The sequence below is a fragment of the Dendropsophus ebraccatus genome, chromosome 3 (assembly GCF_027789765.1).
Source record: "Dendropsophus ebraccatus isolate aDenEbr1 chromosome 3, aDenEbr1.pat, whole genome shotgun sequence".
NCBI lineage: Eukaryota > Metazoa > Chordata > Amphibia > Anura > Hylidae > Dendropsophus > Dendropsophus ebraccatus.
The window spans coordinates 28,510,163-28,535,682 of record NC_091456.1 but is presented as its reverse complement, the minus strand read 5'-3'; the positions used below and the strand labels follow the sequence as shown (position 1 = coordinate 28,535,682).

At 42.5% G+C, this 25,520-nt stretch overlaps 1 protein-coding gene across 4 annotated transcripts in view; it reads right to left on the bottom strand.

Moving 5' to 3' along the window:
- The window catches only part of TTC28 (tetratricopeptide repeat domain 28), a 511,132-nt gene that overhangs the window by 141,497 nt on the left and 344,115 nt on the right, over positions 1–25,520 (bottom strand). For all 4 annotated transcript variants that reach the window (XM_069961294.1, XM_069961296.1, XM_069961295.1 and 1 more), the window contains 4 exons: positions 12,185–13,526; positions 10,427–10,950; positions 8,754–8,863; positions 3,990–4,119 (listed from right to left, as the gene is read on the bottom strand). In XM_069961294.1, the coding sequence (XP_069817395.1) occupies positions 3,990–4,119; positions 8,754–8,863; positions 10,427–10,950; positions 12,185–13,526 (2,106 nt within the window). The remainder of the gene's footprint in view (positions 1–3,989; positions 4,120–8,753; positions 8,864–10,426; positions 10,951–12,184; positions 13,527–25,520) is intronic.

Here is a 25,520-nt window from a genome sequence, read left to right as displayed (position 1 = left end):
CAGCCTCTTACTCCTTACTCTGAGATCCCTCGGCACAATCTTTATTACACTCAGTCTCGGCGGAAAGCCGTAAAGTTTTCCTGTGAAATGTTTACCACCTACACCTTTAATGTGTCACCTAGTTGTGATGGCTGGCGATGCTTTTCCATTAGCACATCTCTCCTAATGGCTTATGATGAAGGATTTCATTAATAAATGCATTCTGATTCTCAGGCAAAGTAGGGATGAGATTTATCAGCAGAAAAAAAACCCATAGACACACATTACACTTTTCCGATACCATCCTATTCAGAAAGGCATTCAGTGGGTTCATTTATATATTGAACTTCTTAAACGCTATTTCTGTGATAGAACTGAATACAGATATGAAATTATGTGGATGTATTTGAGATTTTTTTTTCTGATCAGTAGCCAATATTGCAAGAGTTTGGGTCCTATTAAATCTGATCATTTCAGTAAACGAGCACCGATCGGCTAGAACGGCGCTCGTTTACTGGACCTATTAGACGGCCTGATAATTAGGCAGTAAGGGCTGTATGGACATCGTTAGCAATGTCCATGCAGCCCTTGCCCAAACATCTGCGGAATCTGTGTGCGCTATACAAATAAAAAAAAAACATAAAAACAAAAAGACAAACACATGATACCTTACCTCTTCCCGCTCCCGTCTTCTCTCCTGTGCTCCACAGCTTCTGGGTCCCAGCAGCAGCACAAGCAGCCTATTAGCTGACAGGATACTCAACAAATCACAGGCCAGGACCACTGCAGCCCATGATTGGCTTATCGGCCTGTCAGCTGAAAGGACCAGGGGCGGATTAACTTTACCATAGGCCCCGGGCTGTTCACCAAGCCTGGGCCCACCCACCCCTCTGTAACTATGGTAGCAGTAGCCTGGTGTTCATAGTAGAGGATAGATAATGCCATGATGCCCTGATTTGTGCAAAATTGTGGTAAAAAAGCAGCGATTTTTTGCAAATCATGGCAGAACTGTAGCCCGGAGACAGTACACCACTGAAAGTATAAATCATTGTGAGTGGCCATGGGCCTCCCAGGAGCTCAGGGCCCTAGGCTGCCGCCCGAAAAGGACCTATTATAGTCCGAAACTGGAAAGGACGCTCAGACGTTGCAGCTGCCGGAACCGGGAAGCTGTGGAGCACAGGAGAGAAGTCCGGGAGCGGGGAGAGGTAAGGTATCAGGTGTTTGGGCAATCGTCAGCATTGCTATTACATGTCTGCACCCAATGATTTTAGGTCCAAACCTAAACAATTGATCAGCTGATGATCGTTTCATCTGCTGATAATTGTCTCTATTACTCGGAGCGATAATCGTCTGAATATGCCCCATGGCGTACCCATAAGCCGGTCTTAAACAAAGATCCATCGGATTCATAGAGTCACATGTCTTCTAGTAAATCCAGTCGGACCTTCTCCTGCCGCTATGGTGTCCATTTTTTCCATGATTTATGCCATTAGGCGAGTGGGAGCATATACACCAGGGAAAAAAGGGGCAGATTTATGTGCAAACCGAATGGGCGCACAATGATAAATTCCTCCCCATATGTGTAACCATTCCCTATAGTCTAGGTAACACTGTCAGTATTTTACTAATGAATTTCTGGGTAACAGATTCCCTTTAAGTAAAGTTTCTGTTTTAATAATTTAATAGTTAAAACAGTGCTGAATCCTAAACCTATATAAGGCTATGTTCACATTACGTGAACACCCGGGCCGTTCCGTGACCCCGGCCGGGTCACGGATTGGCCGTTCTCAGCCCGGATTAACTTAAGTACTTAAGTACTGGCCGGGTGATCTTTCCGGCCGCGGAGCTCTGATGCGGGCGCATCAGCGCATGCCCACATCAGAGCTTCCCATAGCACACAGTGAAGCAAGTGACCGGAGCCGCTCGCTTCACTGTGTGAACTGACAGGTCTTTCTGCCGCCGGAATTCACTGAATTCCGGCCGCAAAAAACTGACATGTCAGTTTTTTCCGGCGCAGCATGGGATCCTGGCTGGAGCGCATACGATGTGTGTACGCTCAGGCTGGGATCCCATTCAAAATAAGGCTATGTTCCACCCCTGAAAACTATGGCCGTAGTTCTGCGGCGAGAACTACGGCCGTAGTTTTACGTAGTGTGAACATAGCCTAAATGTATAACCGCTTCATTCTTTGGACGGACGGCGGAATCCTCCCGTACATAGAATGGAGTCTATGGCACGGGTGGAGACGTCCTCAGCCGTGAGCAGGGGCGAGCTGCAGAATACGTGGCAGGTGATCCGCACGGATTCCTCAGTGTGAACATACCCTTAGAGTAATCGCTTCTACAAACAAGTCATCATGAATATTGTTTTATAAAGGTCCACCAACATTGGGGGCTCAAAAATCACAGTATTTACACATTTCTTTCCTTCTCTGTACATTAGTGGCGGCCATGATGGAAAAAGGTCACCCTGGCGGATTGCCCGTCATTTAGGTGCATGGCCGTGACTTGCTTTTTAACCAGAAACGAAAGTCAATATACACCACCTTTGTGATCTTTATAACAAGTCTGAAGATCACGTTGACTGAACTTTCTCTTAAGGGTACATTTTTATATCTTGACTATGACTATTATAATCCAGGGTTCAGCTGTTAGAACTTTTACTGCAAATCATAAGGGATACTACTACTACTACAAATAATATTAATATGTAAATGATAAGAAATAGGGATCAGCAAGCACGCTCTATCGAGTATAGTATTCGCTAGAATATCGGGCTACTTGAGAGTACTGTATGCTGCTTAGATGCTCATGTACAAAAAAATTGTTTAAAGGCTGCCGAGCATAATGCATTTCCACAGCCTTAATAAAGTGTACGTGGACCTTCCGGATCAGTAAGGACATCCTCTGCTAATCCGGAAAGTTGTCACGGGGACACAATCAGCCAAAAATGCATTATCATCTGATTGCATCTCCGTATCCATGGAGACCCGACCTTCCAGATTAGCAAAGGATCTCTCCTCTGATTCGGAAAGGTGCGATTGTGACAGGTACACTTTAAACCACGTAAGGGGGGAGGGTGAAGTCTGGAAAATATACCCATTGGAGTGGTCTTCCTACTGTCTTTACTATTGCAGCTCAGCCAATCAGCAGCTGAGCAGGACTGCCTTAGCTGCTGATTGGCTAAGTGGCAATAGAGAAAATAGAGGAAATACCGGAGCGGTAAGTATAATTTCCCCGCCCTCCTCCCCGCCATCAGAGCACAGACCGGCCCCCAGGGCATTAACTTGACCCTCTGGGGGCCAGACTGTCACTTTCATATTAACCAGGTCCCCTTCTCTACTTTGCTGAGCTTGGGCAACTGGTTAAATACTTGAATCTCTGAATTGAGCTCATCTGCTCATCTCTTGGGGGGACATTTACAAAGCGTCCACCCAAGGCGTATGCCAGGAAGAAGGTGCAGATTCGCCCCTTCTCCCTGGCTTAACCACCCGTATGCCCCACTCGCTTGATGGGCAGGCTGGAGGAGCTTGGGGGGGGGGTGACAAAGCGGGAAGGAGGCGTGGCCTTTTTCCACGCCTCATTTATTATGTTTTACTTCTGCTCGCTGGAAGCAGGTGTAAATTTGGTACGCCGGACGCAGATTTGGGCCCCCAGCTGGATTCACTAAGAGGCGCACGCCAGGGGAAAAGGGGGTCGGGGGCCTAATATAAAACTGGCGTAATTGTATAAATACCCCCCAAGGTGTTTGATCATCTCTAAGGAATAATGTACGATAAATTATAAGAAATAATCACACTGTAATCATAAGAAATAATACAATATGCTTAGGTCAGGGATTGGTCCAGTTGAATATTAGTCATTTATATTTCCTTTTGTTGTTTTTAATCTCTATAGAAGATAAATCTTCATGTGATGATGTCAAGACACGAGTGGGTTATTTGTGTATGATAGGTCCCCGGTAGGTGCTATGACAGCATGTCTATGACCAAGGACTGCAGTGTTTCTTACCGAGACTGATGAGCACCCGCTGCAGAGCCTGGTACGATGACGTCTGCAGATCAAAGAGGGAGAGCTTGTAATCCGTGCTGAGCTGCGCCTCCCGTCGGATTGTTTCAAATAACGCTGAAGCTCTGTAAAGCTGAAACCAGAGAGAACACTTTACTCATTAACTATCTGACAACCTGTCTTGAAATGTAAGCTTCCTGAGGGGACTGATGTTATTTCGGTCATTTCATACCGTTGTAATTAAACTAGAATTATGAAGAAAGAGAGAGCAGACGATGCGGTGTATTTATTTACAGTGCGCGGTATGTTTTCATTTTATGTCTATTGATTATGCTACATTTCTGAAACTTGAGCCAAATGCAGGAGAATGTAAGTATGTTCAAAGAAATCTAGCCTCTATTTTTAGGCCTTTCTTTTTTTTTTTTCCATAAACAGGTTCAGCGGAGAATTTGAGCAGGGTTCAAAGAAACAGGAAACTTTTTCATTTTATGGTTGCTATGTTTTTGTTTTCTGAAGGAATAACATAAAAATTGAAACAAAGCAGGTTTCTGTGACTATAACAGTGAAGGTCCATCCTTAAAGTGAATGTACTACTACTGCTTTGTGTTTTTACACAAACAGACCGGTAGCGGCACGGGGATGGCGGTGGAGCAGTCATCTTTTTGAACCGCCATTTTGTTCCTGCACACGGCTCTGGTCTATTCCCGAGCACCGGCCCAGCATGAAGCACTGGGGATGGTCCCATCCGCCATTGTAACAATCTCCCTTCCCCTCTGTGACGCAGCTCCATTGATTCTAATAGAGCCACGTCAAAGAAGGGAGGGGGTTTCATTATGCTGGGGGCCTGCCCCCAGTGCTTCATGTCGGCCAGTGCTCGAGAATAGACCGACCCGTGCACAGGAACCAGGCACCGACACAGAAAAAGAGGACCGAGGCACCGGCATCCCCACTCCAGTGCTGGTCTATTCATGTAAAAAACACAAAGCGATGTACCTAGTGGTACTGTACATTTGCTTTAACATCCTCTGCCTGTTAGCTAACTGAAGGGGCCACAGTTCTCCATTAATGAATATCCCTCACTGTAGTTGGTAGCACAATAGTTCAGTGGTTAGCACTAGAAAACTTTGAACATGCTCAGATTCGTCTGAACTCTCTGCATTGGATTACCTATGGCCAAATCCATGTTTTCCAAGCAGCTTCCAACTTCTTCAGCCACCAGTAATCAAATGCAGAGCGTTCAAGTTTAAATTAGCTCAAGCATGCTATAGGTTCGCTCATCTCTAGTTAGCACAGTTGCCTTGCAGCACAGGGTGTTGTTTTTAGAGACTAACGAACAGCGCTGATTTGACTCCTGCTGCCTTCCCGTTCCGTGGGGAAGGTGGAGACAGCCCGAGTCCCACCTGGAAAACAGGAATACAGCCTGGGCTATAGGCTGTATTCCTGTTTTCCAGGCAAGACTCGGGCTGTCTCCATCTTCTCCACGGAAAGGGAAGACTGCAGGAGTCAAATGCCGATGGTTCAAGTTTGTATGAACCTAAACATCAGCGCTGTTCGATCATCTTTAGTTGTTTTCAGTTTGACCAATGGAAATATCGGCATGGAGCTTGTATGTTTTTCTCATGTCTAAGTGTGTTTCCTGCAAAATCCAGTCTGTAAATTTGCCCCCATCCAGTAGGAAGAAAACACTCATACTAACCAATCCAGAGTCCTCTACAATGGAAGTCTCATTCATTTGTAGAAAGCTGTTTCAGGGTTCCTGACCTCCCCACATTAGTACAGAGCAGGGTTTTGGTGGGCTAGACAGATGTGTTAAGGTGGCCATACACCTTCAATAACTGCAAAGATGTCCGCAGAGCCTCATTTACAAGTGTCAAAGCACAGGAAAAGCAGATATCCCTCCAGGGAAGGAAAACCAAGCAAAGGGGTGGCTCCTATAAGGAGACCATCAAAAGCATCATGATAGGTGGCCCTCAACATCCAACACAGTTACAAGTCTCAGTTATCCTTAGACTCATAACTGAGTATGATATTGACTTAAAGAGACACCTATTATGGAGATTTTGGTGGTCTCCTCGCCCCTTTTCTTGGTTTTCCTTCCCTTGAGGGATATCCATCTTTTCCCGTGTTTTGAGACTCGTAAATTAGGCTCAGTAGACTCCTTTCGAATTTGAATTTACCAGGGGGCAATGTACCTAGCTTTTTACTGTGTTGAGCGCTTTAACAAGTGAACTATCAGTTTTTTTCTTTTGCTGGTCTCCCCGAGATCAGTGATTGTTTTACCTTCAATAACTGACAGCCTAATGATTTTTCAGCCGCCACTTATCTCTCCCGTCCTCCCCATACACAAGAACATTCAGCACATTCGAGAGATCCCATGTTCTCTAAAGAAAGGGAGGGTTAAGCCGCAGCCAGAGAGCTCTGATGGTGGCTTATCTCTCCAAGAACAAAGGGGTTGGGCAGGTAAGGATAATCCCATACACCTCCTACTGGTGTGAACGGCAAGTACGGCCAACAAAAGTATAAAGTGTATGAGGTTCTTTAGATGCAGCTCAGGTGGGTAGTAATTGCATCTGTACTGAGAAAGAGCTTTTTGCTTGCTTTACCTTCTGGAATGAGAGAAAATTTGCATACTTCTTCCAATAGAGAATTGCCTGAAAAATAACACTGATCTATTATCGATTCGATAATAATAATTTAATTTAATATCGATTTATTAAAAGTCCACTATAGTCCCTTCTTCCCTGTGCTTACTACTTGGACTCTTCCTTACTATATTTGTGCACCCATCAGCATGTTCATATATGCCGGGTACATATCTCCATAATTTGATCCACTGGCTTAATATGAATGGAATGTTTTATTTATTGTTGTATCTTTAATGTTTTATTGCTGAGTGAGATTTAATAGGTTAAGGATCTCAAATTGTAACTGAAGAAAATGCACAGCTGTGTACAAGAACAATAAACACGGCGCGGGGCTCGGATGCGCAGAGTGTTTAGTTTGGAAGCCTAAAAATGATTTAATAGACTAATTATTCCATTATTTAGGTAAAGGATTGCTTGAAATGGCTTCATAGAGTGAGAAAAAACTGTACAAATATATGTGCCTCTCCATCCTATGGATCCTTAAAACGCGATATACAATTGGAAACAATTTGCCAGGTATAGGATAGGTGCTATTTTTTTTTCTTTAAAGAGGTGTTCCAGTTAAATTAAATGAGTCTTGTGCCCAAAATAATTTATTAGTATAATACACTTATAATAAAAAAAATTATAAAGAAAAAACCCTCAAGGTTTTTTATTATCTCAGCATACTCACCCTACCCTGGAAACAGTGAAATGCTCTTCTGTGCATTCTGTGCTCGCTTCCCCTCCCTGTCTGAGCGTTGGGAGCTGAATCCTAATCTTTTGTGTTGGTTCACATTTCCTTTTTAAGGGACCACCATGTCGGTGGATAAAGTTAACTTTTTCTATCCATGATACTATTAGCTGTATTTATTCTGTATTATTTATATTTGGACATATACAACTTCTCATATTTTGCTGAGTGCACTATACAAGAAACATACTCACCTACCGGAGTTCCCCTTGGTTCTCAGTATGACATCATCCAGTCACTTTCTTCTCACTCTTATTTCTATTTCTTGTCTTCTTCCTATTACTACCGACCTGAGCTGCATCTAAAGGACCTCATATACTTTATACTTTTGTTGGACCTACTTGCTGCTCGCACCAGTATGAGGTGTATGGGGCTCTCCAGACCAGCCCAACCCTTTTTTTCTTGAAGAGATAAGCTTCCATCAGAGCTCTCCAGTCCCTTTCTTGTCACCCTTCTCAACACGGCCATTCAGCCATGTGCATCACTTTCCCACCTTAAAGGGAACCGGTCACCTCCCTGAGGGAGTGTCGAGAACATAGCTGTTGAGAACAGCTCTTCAACCCTGTGCCCAGCAGACTCTGGCGCCTGGCGGGGTGGCAATTTAAATATTTTGATCTTTAATCTTTAGTCCTGGCACCTTGTAACAAGGCATGGGGGCAGTTCCATGGTGGCATGTAGTCACTCTGACATTACCCTCTTCCCAGTCATTCACATTTGTTTGGCAGCTTGATCATTGTGAACTTAACACATAGCCCAGGGTTCAGGCTGCCAATCAAGCATGACTGGCTGAGAAGAGGGCGGAGGCAGCGTGACTACATGCCGCTGTGGCTCCACCCTCATGTCTACTCACCAGGGCCCGGGACAGAGGAATTAAGATCGATCTATAACAGGTGCTGAGGAACCCAGGTAGGTGAGTTTGCCTTTTTGTTTCCTTTTGTAGCACCTCAAAAATATGAAAAATTGTATATGCCCAGATAACCCCTTTAAATCCTAATCACTAATAAGCAACATATAAAAAAAAAATAATATTGTATAGTAAAATCATTTTGCATCTACCCATCAGAAATAGTCTCTGGTGTTCCTCTATAAGAAAACTTTAAAACTTTATTAGATGGATGGACAAAAAGGGAGGGGGGGGGGAGACTTGAGAAACTTGAAAGCTTTGTAATGAATAATGATAAGCTTTTTACAAAATTTATTTATATATTTTATTATTTTGCCTATGGTGCTTCTAGATTAAAAGTATTATAAGGTTATACGATTACTATTGTTTTAGTTTTTCCGCATGGAATAACATTTTCTTTCAAGCATGTGTCTACACCACACAGGGTAATCATATCCACATCTCCCTAGTGTATGTATGACTTCATGACTGATATACACACTGACCTGGTGTTGAGCTTCTTCCAAGTTCCCACTCGCCCAAAGCGAAAGTCCAAGGCGATGTCTGATTTTTGCTTCATCCTCTCTGCGGGCCAGCTGTTCTGCTAACCTCAAGCCTTTGCATAAGACAAACAAGCAGAATGTAAACTAATGACCGTTCCCTCATTGACAAATTAAAGATGGTTCGTAAAGGGATCATCTTTCTAACACTGAGCCAACTTTCATGTTTGCATAAACACCGAAGTCCTTCACTGAAAAAAATCACAAGCAGTGCAGATGGTAAGTATGAACTGCAACTTGTGATCTTGAAACTGACAGCCCGGATATATATATACATACATTATATATATATATATATATATATATATATATATATATATATATATATATATATATATATTTCTGTGCTGTCAGTTTCCTTTCATTCATTATCGGGCATACATTACCCTGTTTACACAGGATGATGTGTGACAAAAAATGATAAATTTTGAAGGCTGCTCTAAGGAACCGATCAGCAGCTTGGTTGATCGCTGTCACTTTTACACTGCTCTTTTATAGGATGCAGGAGCATTTCTAGCAATGCTGCTGGCCAATAATCAGCCCATGTTAGAGACCCTTAAGCATGTAAGGGTCCTGTCAGGAAAAAGGTGAAGATTGCAGATCACAGCAGCACTGAAGGTAAGTATTCACTGCCATTGTGATGGCATTTGTAAACTTGCAGCACAGATATATGCCTATCCATGCTGTCAGGTTCCCTTTTGCTATCGGTCGCACATCTCCTGTTTACACAAGAAGATGAAGATATGCAGCCATTAACTACCAATCTGGAAGCAAGCTTTAAAGATCGATCAGTTGAAGATCGGGCATTTTCCCTGTCCTCATCTGATTGCTGCTACTTTTACATGAGACGATCATTGTCTGAATGAGCATCAGCTGATTGGCGATAATTGGCCTGTGTAAATGGCCCTTAAAAGGGGAAATCCTGCGAAATTCAAAAAAGAAAGAAAGGACCGAGGGTGTGGAAAAAGAAACAAAGTAAACTTACCTGTCCCCGTGCCTCCGTAGCACCGCTCCCGGGTCCTGCTGATGGATGCCGGATGTCATTTTCAGCTGGGATCTAGGTACGACACATACCAGGTTCGTCCAGTTGCAACGTCACAGCCCAGCTGAGCAATTGCCCGCTCAGTCAGTCAGTGACTGGAGCAGTAACCCACCTCAGTCACTGATTGGCTGAGCAGGCAATCGCTCAGCCGGGTACATAACCGTGCAGCAGGAAGAGCTGCAGGACACCAGTGTCTTTCAATGGAACATAGAAGTGGAGCTACAGGGCACAAGGACGGGTATTTTCCCACACACCCTGCCTTCCTCCCTTTTTTGAATTTTTTGGACTTCTCCTTTAAGTCAACAATTTAAAACATGGAAGAAAGACAAAGTAGCAGCCTGACCTCTGATAAAACCGGAGGTTTATGACAGCCTCCCCCAGATTCTCATTGCCTTTCATAGTTATGTCACACTGAAGCACAGCTAAAAAGCATCTAAGCAGAAGAAACTAAATAAAATACCCACAGCTAGTCATTTACATTTCATTCTTGTGACAACTGCATTTACATCATATCGTCTTTCCGCTTAAATATATTGCACCATTACACTGTAAACATCCTGAATACCATTCCGCTTACCTTCTTGTAAGTACATTACAGCTTGAGAATAGTTCTGTAATGCATGATGGGTCCTTCCTAAACTACTGTAAGCTAATGTCTTTGCTACCAAGTCATTCATTTCTGCTGCAATGCTAAGGTGCTGTTCCTGATAAACCACGGCTCTCTCAAAGTTGCCCAGAGATTCATAGGTAAGCCCCAGATTTCCGTAAGCTCGAGCTTGACATGATGGATTGTTGGTTTCTTCCGCTATCTGTAAGTCCAGCTGATGGTACTGTAATGCTGTATCGAATTCTCCCATCTGCTGATACACCCCACCCAGACCACAGGCCGCATCACTCTCCAGTATCTGGTCTTTCATTTCTCTGGCGATATTTAATTGACGTTCTAGACAGGATATTGCTTGCTCATAATTTCCGAGCTGACTGTGCAGGTTACCCAGTTCACCATATGCTTGGGCTTTGTTTGATGTTTCCCCAAGTTCGTGAGCGACCACAAGTCTCTTTTCAAAGCATACAAGTGACTGCTGTAAGTTCCCCATGGACCTAGAAGAAATACAAAATGGGAAAAAGTCTTAAGACTTCAATATGAGCCAACATGAGTTTACTTGATGGTAACAACTATGTGAGGTTTGTGAAGCAACTAAAGGGCTTTTCCTACTTTACTATTGCTGGAGTTCTGACTTGTTACCCCAAAAGGGAATGTGCACACTACGTAACCCAGGCGGATCACCGCACACATCTCAGCCTGTGCCATAGACTCCATTCTATGGTCAGGCAGATTCCGCCGTCCATCCGAAGAATAAACAGGAGTCTATGGCACAGGTGGTGATGTACGCGGGGGCGAGCTGTGGAATCCACGGAGGGTGATCCACCCGGGTTCCACAGTGTGCACATACCCTCACCCCCCTTTTGTTAAGAGTTAAGTAGCATTAATTCAGCACAGTGATCTCTTTCTCTACAGCAGATGCTCAGCTACCGGGCTATATAGGAAAAAATAAGAAGTTGCAGTGCTGAACCAGCATAGCATCTCCATTGTTCTTAGGATCATCGGGGGGTTCCATTGGCTTGAACCCTACTATTTATCCTAGCAATATGCCATCACACTTTTTTAAACTAGGAAAACAAATTTAAATGTCCAGATATCCTTCCCAATAAGCAATACATCTAAAGGAAAACTGCTCCATTCATTAAAGGAATATTCAGGAAAAATATTTTTCATATGTTGCTGGGGTGCTGTAAAAATAAAAAATTGATACTTACCAACCCAATGTCCCTCAGGCTCCTGTTTCATAGCCTTCCGTTCCCCCACTTCTATACTTCTGAGACGAGGCATCAGAGCAGGATCTGCTTGTTCATGAATGTGATAGGACACCGCAGCGGATCCTGCTCTGACTCCTAGGCTCAGATGTAAGGAGAAGAGACAAGCAGTGGTGGACCAGATGTCATTGGAACAGGAGCTGCGGGGGTCTGAGATAGGTAAGTATCAATTGTTTTTTTTTTTTTTCTGCAACATATTAAAAATGTTATTACACCAGAATAAACTGGAATTGAAATGAGGGGTGTATGGAGGAGAAGTAAAGTGTAATAACGTCTGATATACCTCAAAAGGTGCATGAGGCCTTACATGAACAAAGGCAACAATCATGCGGAGAAGTGTCCATGTGTATAATATATGCACAGTACATAGTTTTCTCCTCTATTTCTTTGTGGAAATTGTCTACTGCTGATTTACATTCAGGCTAGAGCCCAAATATTTCATGTTGAATTATTTTCTTACCTGTGTCCATTCCCAAGTCCCCTGTATGCTTTGGATTGATCTTGGAGGCGGTTTAAGCTCTGAGCTACAGATAAATACTTTTCATAATATTTTATTGCTTCTTCGTAATCTCCAAGTGCATCATAACAATCGCCCAGATTTCCATATGCGCGTCCTCTGTCTAGTATCGAGTCATTTCCACTTAGTTGCTGTAACATCGCCAGCTGCTGCTCAAAATAGCCAATGGCCTCCTCCATCACGTTCATATTCATCTTGGTAATGCCCATATTGCCGTATACCTGAGCTTCGATTGCAGGATCTTTTAGCTTTTGTCCGAGCTCAAGCTGTTCTTCGTAGCATTTAAAGGCCATAGTATACTTCTCTAGGGACATATACACTGCAGCAAGGTGACCATGAGCTCTACATTCTCCAAGTAACTCATTTAATTCTTGGAAGACCTCAAGTTCTTGCGTATGATATCCCAGTGCCTTGTCATACTTCTGTATCATTCTGTAAGCACTGCCTAAAGCGGCATAGGCGCTAGCCTCCAGCCGTCTGTCTTTGACTTGATGGGCTAAGCTCAACTGCTGTTCGTAAAATTTTATTGCACCGTTTATGTCTTTCTTAGCAACGAAAATATCACCAAGGTTCCCGAGAGCTCGGAACTTTGCCTGGGAATTATTCAACGACTGTGCCAAAGACAAAAGGTATTTCTGGCACTCCTCTGCTTTATTATAGTTCATCAGTGCCTTAAAGGCAAGGCCCAAGTTGCAATATGCCTTGGCTTGGCTTAGTTTATCATGGAGATCTTTAGCTAAGGCCAGATCTTGTTCGTAGTATTTAACAGCTTCCTGGTAATTTCCTAGGCAATAATGGGCATAACCAAGGTTGTGGCAAACTTTTCCTTCTCCTTCCATGTCCTGTAATTCTGGCGATAGCCTCAAGTACTGTTCGTAGAAAGGTACAGCCTGCATGTATTCCCCTCGCGAGCAATGGAAGTTGCCAAGATTTCCCAGTGCTCGAGCTTCACTTTGGATATCTCTCAGCTCTCGGGCAATATTCAGATGGTTTTGGTAGTGCTGCAACGCTCTATCGTGAGCACCTAAAGCCTGATATGCCACTGCTAGATTTCCATGAGTGGACGCTTGAGAAGCTCGGTCGTTGACCTCCATTGATATCTGAAGCTCTTGTCGATGATACTTGACCGCTTGGTCGTACATCCCTAGGGCGTTGTAAGCGTTCCCCATGTTGCCATACGCCCGGCCCTGGGCGGCATAATCGTTTAATTCCTGGGCGATTGAAAGGTGAGTTTTATGTAATTTCAGTGCAGTATCGAAATCTCCTTTCATCTGATGAATTATTCCTGCAATGCAAAGTAACAAAACATTGATATTAACTTAGCATATTTAATTACGAGAGAAATCATTTGTGACACCGTTTTTATATGCAAGAAAAATGTGTAAATGATTCTTTTATGGCTCCCTTGAAACACATTCTGAAAGAACCATTTGTCTTACTTCGGTCGGCTTCATCTAGATGCTTAGCTTTTTTTTTTTTTTTTTTACGCTTCAATCCAAAGATATATCACATTCACACTTCTTATTTATTTAACATACTCATGTCTGCGCGGTATTGTCTGTCATCTGGGGAACTCCTGCAAAAGTGCGCTCATGTGCAACAAAGACTGAGGAGCGGATTATGGAATGGGTTGTGTGAATCTGACAGTACACTGTCTTTCTTATTAATGGGAATGGATAATTATCATCTTTCATTCCGGTAAATAGCAGTTTAATAACAGGAACCTTACACCGCAGAGTGATGATGGGCATTATACTGCTTTATAAATAGCCAACAGCGATGAGATATTTGGGTCACTCTGTGTACTGCTTCTATGGCACGGCAGCAGAGTTCATCTATGGGTAAACCAGAAACATACTCACCCTCCTTTACCTCCAAGTATACGGAAAAGAAAAAAGTCTCTTCCCCAGGTTTATGCAAATATTAAAATCCAATTATGTGGATTTTTTTCTACTTACTGCCAATGGGACCTTGTTGCTGTTTTTTCATCTGCTGGCTAGACGCTAAATTTAATACTTCTTCTAGGGTTGTCTACTACTATTTCACTTCTGGATTGCTTAAAGGGGTACTCCAGCAAAAATTTTTTTTTTTTTTTTAGATCAACTGCTTTCAGAAAGTTATAGATTTGTAAATGAGTTCTATTTAAACATTTCCAGTACTTATCAGCTGTTATATGTCCTGCAGGAAGTGGTGTATTCTTTCCAGTCTGACACAGTGCTCTCTGCTGCCACCTCTGTCTATGTCAGGAACTGTCCAGAGCAGCAGCAAATCCTCTCCTGCTTTGGACAGTTCCTGTCACTGACAAAGGTGTCAGCAGACTGGAAAGAATACACCACTTCTTGTAGGACATACAGCAGCTGATTAGTTGTTTTTTTTTTCTAGATAACTTTCTGAAACCCGTTGATCTGACCTCAAGTAAACAACAATCCCATAGATCATCTTTGTTTACAGGTGGCCTATCATCAGGGGTGTATACAAAGGGGAGGTTTCACAGTTTTAAGCGCTTCCTTAAAACCTTTTGAATTGTGTTGGCATCGTAAGGACGCCCACACAGTTGAATACTACACGGGCAAACGGTGCTTTTTATTGAAAGCACATACTAACATGCTTGAAGTCAAGATCAGCTGTGGTAAGCGTCCTGCCTGCGGCTACTAGTGTCTCTTCCTCCATGATACACACATGTAGGATGACATCACTCAATCTGTGCAGGTGCATCCTGGGAGGTTGTAAATGGGAATGGTAGAAAAGGGAAAGAAAAAATGCTGCTGAATGCAGGGAAGCTCAGGTACGTGTTTTTTTTTTTATTTGTTTTTTTTTCGGGGGGAAGGGGGGGGGGGCGCATCGGGGCCACAGGGGGAAAATGCCTTATAGGGACAATTTAGAGTGGGAAACTGGGGACTTTCTAAGGCTACATTCACACTACGTAAGTTTCCAGCCGTAGCGCGCTCCGTGAATAAGCGGCCGGAGATTTGCGTAGTTTGCGTACAATGGAAAGTATACGATCTACGTACGAACTTACGCCCGGATCGTACGCGGCGCCATCAAAAAATAACCAGACCATTGTTTCGGGACGGAAATGCTGTAACTTACGCCCGTAGCGTTACATGCGGTCCCGTACGTAGTGGTGATTTCTTCATTTTTAAAGCCTTTTTTGCCGATCCAAAAGGTTCTGTGGTGTGTTCGGGGCTAGCCGAAGATATCCCAGTAAAAGACCGCTGTCAGATCGTTATGTACGCCGCTCTGGAAGCATACGTAGCTTGCGGGCGTAAGTTCACGGACCGTACGTAGCCGTCCGCAACTTGCGTAAATTCCGGCCAGAGTTTTACACGTATATGTCCGGCTGCGAAAAATATGCGGCCGGACATATACGTAGTGTGAACATAGCCTTATAAAGGTGTAAACTGCCTACTGGGGCTATCTACAGGGGAAGCTACCTACTGGGGGCTATCTAGAGGGGAAGCTACCTACTGGAGCTATCTAGAGGGGGAACTCTACCTACTGGGGCTATCTAGAGGGGAAGCTACCTACTGGGGGCTATCTAGAGGGGAAGCTACCTACTGGGGGCTATCTAGGGGGGAACTCTACCTACTGGGGCTATCTAGAGGGGGAAATGCCTACTGTTGGCTGTCTACAGGGGGAAATGCCTACTGTTGGCTGTCTACAGGTGAAACTACCTACTGATGGGCCTATATATTGGGTGAAACTACCTAATGAGGCCTATTTACTGGGAAAGCTGTCTAGTCCAGGGTGTCTTATAGGGGAACCTACCTACTGGGGCCCTTTAGGCTATGTTCACACTACGTATATTTCAGTCAGTATATGTATATTTCAGTCAGTATATTTCAGTCAGTATTGCAACCAAAACCAGGAGTGGATTAAAAACACAGAAAGGATCTGTTCACACAATGTTGAAATTGAGTGGATGGCCGCCATTTAATGGCAAATATTTGCTGTTATTTTAGAACAACTGCTGTTATATTGAAATAATGGCCGTTATTTACTGTTATATGGCGGCCATCCACTCAATTTCACCATTGTGTGGACAGATCCTTTCTATGTTTTTAATCCACTCCTGGTTTTGGTTGCAATACTGACTGAAATATACGTAGTGTGAACATAGCCTTATACTGGACCTTTAGATTTTAAATCGTCACATCTTTGCCTGTCTTGGAGAAATCCACATCAGCAATGAACTTAAGTCGATTTCCACATATAATATCTGTCCATGGCCCTCCTACAGAATCCTACCAACTTCTTAGAAAAGTAGTGAGTGCGGAGCAAGCACACTGCCAAGTCACAAATTTCTTTTGCAAATGCAAGAAATCTGCAACCATTTTTCTGGCCTATAAAGCACAATACCCCCTATGAGTCTAAATGAGGAAAACCTGTCCATATGTCTAGGTTTTTAGGTTCAAACAAATTTAAATGGGTCAACGCAAGAATCAATTTCTAACTAATGCACATCTCTAAGAAAGCCACGGATCACGGGAAAACCGTATTATATTCTCTCCATCCTCTTACTCGGTATACCTAAGCAGTCAGATGTTTGAAGTCAACTCTTCTTTTCATGCATATACTGTATAAAAGTCAGCCGAAGGGCATGATTAAACTACAGATGTCACTGTAACATGCAAAGGCATCTCAGCACAGATGACAAAACCCTTCATATGTTCTGGCACTATGCAGACTATACAGGCTATATAATATATATTACACTTGATTCTCCATCAAGGCATTCCTTGCAGTTGGAATAAGACTGTATTTTATGCCGCTATTAAATTGTTTTACTGTCAATATGTAACAAGTTTGGTAATACGAATGTAAGAATACGGATTTATGCTCTGAAGGAAGAGATCTTCACTATGATTACAGTTAATCCAGCCTCTCGCTTGGGAACTATTTAATTACAAATAGATTAAAACCCCTTGCACGAAATATAGATAAGTGGAAACACTAATTATACAATGTTAATTAATCTTACACAATATTTTGCTGAATTTCATGAATATTTACCAGATATGATCTTGGGAAGTGGAGCCGAAATATTTTTAGGTAAATTACTTAGTGTACATGGAAAGTACCAAGCACAAAATGTGATATCTAAGTGGCCCTATGGTTGATACAATTTGTTTCTTTTCGTGGATCAGTCTGGGTTATTCCAGTGCCATCAGTGTACGAAGGGGAAGGTTTATTCAGGATAACATTCTATATGCCTTAAAACGTACATTGGTGCAATGTGTGGAAACTTTATGAGAAGGTGCATCCTCTTAATACAGTTGGGGAATCTATGAATGGGGTAGGTTGCTGCCAATATGTAATATTTCTGCTATATGGGTGCATTCAGACTACGGAATCCGTGCAGAGAACATCCTACAGATTCCGCTGCTCACCTCGGAGCGCTCCCGCTTCACTTGCTGCCCGTGCCATAGACTCCATTCTAGGCTCCATTCTAAGCTATGTCTATTCTTTGGGCGGATGGCGGAATCCGGCTGAGCCTAGAATGGAGTCTATGGAACCGGCAGAGAGAAGTTAAGCAAGAGCGCTGGTTTCTTGTGCGGCCGCAAGGAATCCCAGCCGGAGTGTATACAGTGTGTATACACTCTGGCCAGGATTCCATTAAAATCAATGCAATTTATTTTTTTCATTTAGGGTGCTTTCACACGTACAGGATCCACAGCAGATTTGATGGCCCAGAATAGATTCAAAGCAAATCTGCGCCATCAAATCTGCTGCAGATAATAACGGCCGGTGTTACAATCTGCAGCAACAGTTGTTATTGAATGAAAAAATATGTTGTGTGAACGTATGAACATAGCCTAAGTTGATATTAAAATAAAATGTCAGATTTCACTTTTCTGTAGTGCTGGATTCTTCTTCTTGTGGATCTTCTCCTTCTCTCTTTTTGCTCACAGCTCCCACAGACTCCACCTGCATCTCCTCTTCTCTTGTGACCTCTTGTGGCTGCAGGCATAATACTGCCTGCAGCCATAAGTGTCAAGCTGAGCGCTGTCGGAGTAGGGGGACCCCAGTATAAGCCCTAGTTTGCCATTTTTGTAATCGGTGGGGGTCCCAGTGGTCAGGGGATAACTTAAAATTTTGGGATAATACCTTTAAAGTAATCACACACACATACATATTGGAGATGAGCGAATACGATTCGATCGAGATGGTATTCGATCGAATATTGCAGTATTCGAAAGATTCTAATTCAATTTAGTGTGAAGAATACGCGGGAAACAATCGAAAGCCGTCGTATCGCAGTTGCCACTTTTTTAAATCCAATCACCATGCAGGGAGGCCGTGAGGGACCCTGGGAGTACGCACGCAGCGCGAAAACGGTGTCTACCCTCATTGGATGGCTGAACCACATGACCTCGAATATTTAATAATTGACTTCCGCCTCTGGACCACGGATGCTCTTTCAACCTAGCCAGGGAGAGATCTTTGAGCAGGGAGAGATAGGTTTTAGTAGCGTTTTGGTTAGGCAGGATTACTACAGAACCCAAAAGTCCTTTTCAGGGCTAAGATCCAGCGAAAAAGTCATCTCTGAATCTAAAGCGCTTCTCAGTGCTAAGACATAGATGATAACAGCAGCAGCAGCAGTAGCATCAGGAGGTGTATTCATTTCAGTTAGGGCACGTAAACGTGGTACCTATTGTGCCAGTTGCCCAGTAAAAGGCAAGTAATACCTATTGTGCCAGTAGCCCAGTAAAAGGCACGTGATACATATTGTTCCAGTAGCCCAGAAAAAGGCACGTCATACCTACTGTTCTAGTAACGTTTGTACAGCATGATGCGTGATACACGCGAATAACATGACGCTCTACAGAGGCACATTGGAATCATGTATGTAACTCTGTGCAAGAAATATCGCAATTATCTTTCCTTCGCAACTGCAGAGAGTGGTATTATACTGCGATTTGGGGGTATTGGGTGCTCCCCCTAATGTCCCAGTGTCATTCCGGAGGTGTTCGCATGGTTTAGGGAGGTTTCATGGGGGACTTGGTGACCTCCAAGTGGTTGAATTTTGATTTCCAAGTGCCAAGAATTTTTTCCCCATAGACTATAATTGGATTGAATATTCATTCAAATAGTCGAATCTCGGTGCCTCTTCAATTCGAATTCTAATATATATATATATATATATATATATATATATATATATATATATATATATATATATATAGTCTGATAGATTACATGTGGACCTGTTTATTCTCACAATCCTTAAATGCACTGTAAAACTTGGCCCACCAGAAATGTTGTGCCGAGCTGCCTATGTTTAGTACAGTCTCAGAATATAAACATTAAAGGAATTATATAGATTTGGCAAAGAAATATACAACTATATCCCCCATATATCGGTTAATGAATCTCATTCATCTTCACCTAGCAGGAAAACAAACAATAGCTCAAGCAGAGAAGGGGCTGTCCCCTGAACTCACAGTAGCTGGGAGGTGGCGTTCCCAGTATACAGTAACAATTTGACCTTTATTCTTTAGGGGAAACACGATCATTTTCTGAAAGTGCCGGCATCTTACATCCTTGCTGCAATATTGATGACTGTTCATTCTTAGAACTAGCCAGTGTTGACCTGCTGCAGCCCTTATACCTTTCTTATCCTCTTTCCATGTCTTTGTGTCTCTCATGTGTCTTGAAAGCACTGTGCCTACAAGACAACAGTCTATGGTTCTATCGTTATGTAATGCAGAAATGATATCTACTCTTATTTCCTAAATAAGGGCCAGTTCACACAGGAATCAGAGCTGAATTTGCGCTCTGCAGTTCACACAGCAGAATTTATGAGCGGAATATTCTGCGGCAGATAGAGACATGTCAAAAGTTTTGATCGGTCCAGGTCTGAGTGTTCAGACCTGTACCGATAGTAGATGCGCTGCAGTGTGTACTCTCCCAGCTTTGATTCACGTAATCAGTCAGACTCACAATGGAGCTCTATGGAGCCTGACTGATCTGTGTGACTGATCACAGGACTCTGTTGCTCTTGCTGACAGAATATGAGTAAGTCATGTACCCAGCTCTTCCAGCTGCAACATCACGGCCCGGCTGATCGATTGCACGCTCGGCCAATCAGTGACTGGAGCGGTGTCCCACCCCAGTCACTGATTGGCTGAGTAGGTACGTCATATTGCAGCTGGAAGAGCTGCAGGAGGCCGGCCGCTGTCAACTGGACCTGGGAGCTGCGATATGGTATCGTAATCATACTTAGTTTATTATGCTCCTGCACCCCCATGCCTTCCTTTTTTTTTTTTCTATTACATATGACTTTTCCTTTAATGCTGTTATGTTCACAAACGATATGGTATCGTAATCATACTTAGTTTATTATACTCCTGCACCCCCATGCCTTCCTTTTTTTTTTTTTTCCCTATTACATATGACTTTTCCTTTAATGCTGTTATGTTCACAAACGATGGCAGTGAATGTTAAAAGGCAAGGACGAATCTGAACAGCAACATACATATCCAACACAGGCACACACTCCTATCCGGACCTAGTCTGGTTATACGTTACTGAGCCATTGCATCTTCATCACAGCCTGGCACTATAAAATAAACTTTGATAACAAATCATCTGAAGTATCGTATTTTACGGAACACATCCATCTCATATATCGAGAGACGGTTTATATAGATTTTAAATGAATTAAACAGAATCCTAAAAATGTGTTATTACGGCAATGAAACGCTGTAAGGCAATGACTGGCGTTCTTTACGACTAGAGACGGCCATTTTCTACCTGCTGGCAGATATATAAATCGTGCAATGTTCATATAACAAGGAACCCCGGAAAATGGCAAGGAAGAATATCCAGATCAATAATGAAGAAACTGCTTTGAATATCTCACAATGACTTTTGTTTCCAGTAAGAAAGACAATTTGTATCAAACCGTTCTCTGCCGACTTTATTGTCTTTTATGTTTGATAGTAAATACTTTGTCTTTATCTAAAAGATCTGGCTTTTTACAGGCCGGTCTCATGTCTGTATCATGCCATTTAGATTGGCTATTAAATGCGTTCACTAGCTATTAAAGCTGCAGTAATCCCCTTTAAGTTGATGCAGTTTTTCATTAAGCATGAAGATTAATTGTAGCGATTTGACCTTAACAGTGACCAGCAGCGCTCTCCCGCCTTCTCCCGTAACGTTACTGAGAAACCTTGCATAGAACAACAGAACAATATGGCCGCTTTTTCAAGTCAATACATCTTTACAAAGCCATGATACTCCTCTGATCAAATTAGAAGACTGCCAGGGAAATTCAATATATTTATATTGAATTCAGCCATGCTTTATGAATAACAATATATCCCTCCAAGAGATCTCGGAAATTCGAACGCTAGGCTTCCGAAGGATTAGAATATTTTATTTTGTTTGTTTTGGATGAATGTTGCTCTAGAAATATATATTTTATATGGTTGTATAAGATGAATATTAACCGGCAAATTATAACGAAAGTAATAAATTTACATCCTTCCAGTTGTTTATATGTATAATCGAGAAATCCATAGGGAACGGCTATAGATTGAAGCTTCTTGGCCTCGGCATGATCACCCTCCAAATATTTATAAAATATTCTATTATATTGTATTGTTATGGTAGTGCAGAATCATGGGGGATATTTTTCTCAAAACCCCCAACCCATGATGCATGAGCGGAGTCAACAGCCACTTGTGCGCAGACCACCCAAGTGTAACACATTCAAAATTGTGGCACTTCTAGATATTGGATTGTAATTGTGCCTGTCATGTAATTATTGACTATATGGAAATAAAGACCATGGGGAGATTTATCAAACATGGTGTAAAAGTGAAACTGGCTCAGTTGTCCCTAGCAACCAATCAGATTCCACTTTTCATTCCTCACAGACTCTTTGGAAAATGAAAGGTGGAATCTGATTGGTTGCTAGGGGCAACTGAGCCAGTTTCACTTTACACCATGTTTGATAAATCTCCCCCATAGTCTGCTTTGACCTCAAGTATTCTACTGTATTGCTGTGCCTGCGTGATACTAGTGGCTCCGGCCTAAATACTTATTGTGGCATCTTAGAAGTAGATATTAAATTTTACTTACATTTTTGCCTAAAAACTACTACTATGTCTAAAAGGTCATAAAAAAAAGTCATAAACATTTTTGCTATAACTCCAACCATAACAACCAATCCAATAAAGGTAACGTACTATTCAAGTTTCTTTATCAGTTGTATACTACAATTTAAAGGGACTGTAGAAACAGATGGACCTAACTTACTGATGGAGTCTAATAGGGCAGGGGATGGGGAGTGCAACCATTGCTTTATTTAGAAGGCACGCTGCCCCATTAATGATAAATCTTTCATTTTTAATATGTAAATAAGGTTTGGTTCACAGGAGATGACACTGTAGTCCTCGATGAACCGCTCCATTGGCCCGCTAACTCCTCCTCCCAGCGGGTGGGCGAAGTGGTGCATTAGGGACTACAGAACCACCTCATTTACATATTCTGGAGAAGTAATCTGTATCACTGATAGGGGAGCGGACCATATAAATGAGTCTCCACAAAGAATGGAGTAGCAGCTGTTGCATGTGCGTCACTGCTCTATGGGCGATGAGGAGACGTCAGAATTCCTGGGCGCATCTCCGCTGGTCCCATAGGCTTCATTCTATGGTTTGCCAGATTCTGCCATCCGCCCAAAGAATGTGCAGGTTTATTCTTCGGGCGGACAGCAGAATCTGGCAAACCATAGAATGAAGCCTATGGGAACAGTGGAGATGTGTGCCGCCGCCAGTGTCCGCGAGCGGGGGCGAGCTTCGGTATCTGTGGTGGGTGATCCGCCTTACTGTATCTCTGGCAGGTCCCATAGAGTCCTCAAGATCAGGGGAGGCCAAGTGCTCAGATGCCCCTTTAGCAGCAATCACATCCACCAAATGTTTCCTGCAGGGGCAAATAAAATGTGCAGAAGACATTTGGACCATTCCTTGCTGCAAATGTGTTTCAGCAGAATTTCTAAAATGTATCTCAATAGGTTAAGACTCCCAAAAACACAAGTCTTTAAACCATTATTTGGTTGATTTACTTGGGGTGCTTGGGTCATTGTCTTGTTCCATTAGCCCAATAGACTTCTTTAGCTTAAGGTCATGGACTGTTGCCCTTATTCTGCTGTAAAATGATTTGCTATACCTTTGAATTGATTGTTTTTTTAGATGTATACAGCTGTATGCAGGGCTGGTAATAAAGCCATCTCTGCCTTCTCTCTGGAGAGTCCAGTTACCAGCTGACAGATGGCTTTCCTTTCCTGCAGCTGTACAATTTCCATGCAGGTGAAGACTTTCTGGAACGCTCTCGCATTGTCACTTGTGGACCAGATGGATATTTTTTTAATTAACTTGAGGTCCACAAACTGGTAATCGGATGATAACTGAAGTCCACAAGATTGCATACACTTCAATGTTTTTCTCTGGACTGTTGGACTACAGTTAAAGATTAATGAATAGTGGAACAAAAAGTCTCAGTATAGCTCTAGCTTAAAGGGGTATTCCGGCATTCAAGTAATATGGTGCAGGAGTCATGGAGAAATTAAAAAAAGTCTCTATACTCTCTGCTTCCAAGACAACAACACTGAAAAGGACTTGCCTGTTAAGCCAATCACTGGCCAAGACGGAACCAGAGATTGACTGTGCGGGCAGGTCCTGCTCTAACCTCTTATTGACACTAGCAGCAGGGAACTTCCTTTCCAGAACCCATTTTTCAAACCTGACCTGTCTCGTAGTTATAGCTCCATGGTGCTTTAACTTATCCTACAGATTCCTAGTTTTTACGTGACGCTGTGTACTTAAGGTTAGTGGTAAATTTTGGCCGATATCCTAACAATTTACTTGTAACAACGCCCATGTAAATGAAAAAATGGCAATATTGGCATTTTTTTTTCTAATTTAGAATTTCTCTGTGTTCGCCAGGTTAAATCATGAGATTATTTTCTTGGCAGCTTAGTTATGTACACTCCGCGGCAATATCATACATGTGTACTTTTTTATTTTCCTAAATAGATCATGTGCAATGAAGGACATTGGGGAATTGTGAGTTTATTTATTTATTTTCAGTTTATTTTTTACTTTTCACATTTTATTTTACTGTCTCATTAGGGGACTTGACTGTGCCATCTGCTGATGGCTGGTATCATATACTACAAAACTGATCAGTACTGTTGTGTATTATGCCTGGCAGATCAGACTCTGCATCGGGGCGGAGCCTGGTTGGCTTCTGCAGCCAGGACATCGGAGGCCTCACTGAGGCCTCTGGTTGCCATGGCTCGCATCAGGACTCTTGCGATCACTTTGCTTATTTTCAATGGTAAAGAGAGGGAGATTTCTCCCTCTGTATTCCTGCTAAATGCCGTGGTCGCACTGCAGCACCTATAGGGTTAACTGTCAGGATAGGAGTGCAACTCCAGTCCCAACAGTTGCGGCTATGATTGACAATCCGGATCCGCCGCACATAGCACGGGCACTACTTTTATGCCTGAACGAATTCATCTGCTCATGCACAAAACCTGAATTTACATGGAAGGCGCCATTTGCGTATGATATATTTTATTTCTTCATTAATGATATTAAGCAGTATTTATGGTGACAATAGTCTTCTCTGCCTGAAGTCTGGGATATCACTGTTGCGATTAATGAAGAGGTTCACTCTCATGAGGACAAAAGCAATAAAGCGATATCCTCAGGCTATGCAAATTCTTCCCTACAACACAGGACATATAAATAATGCATATTTCAACAATGTTTTAATTAACCATGTTTTAATTAACAGGTAAAACCTTAAATTATATACACATTGTAATTAAGTGTAGTGTATATGTATGAGCATGTGCTCTTAAAGAATACACTGTAATTGTCAGCTAATTCTCAGTATTCTGTGGAATCCCTAAGCTACACAAGTGATGTTTAGTAACACAAGGCGAGGTGTGAGGATGGTCGGATTGTGATAGAATTTTACTAATTCACTGCTAATCCTTTTTTACGGATAATTCTCCAGGTCTCCAGCTCATTACCTTGAAACAAAAATCACCCTAAATTGTTCATTTATGCCACAAGACATGATAAATTGATTTTTCCATTTATAAGGAGGAGGAAGAAGAAGAAAAATTGCAAGTGATTTCCCATAATGGGATGAAATTAGGGAAGACTATCCTTAATGTGCAACTGAAATGTCTTCTCTTCTCTTGGCTAGTCCGATCCTGGAGGATGGCTCCAATCCTTACCAAATTTTCTCACTCCAAAAT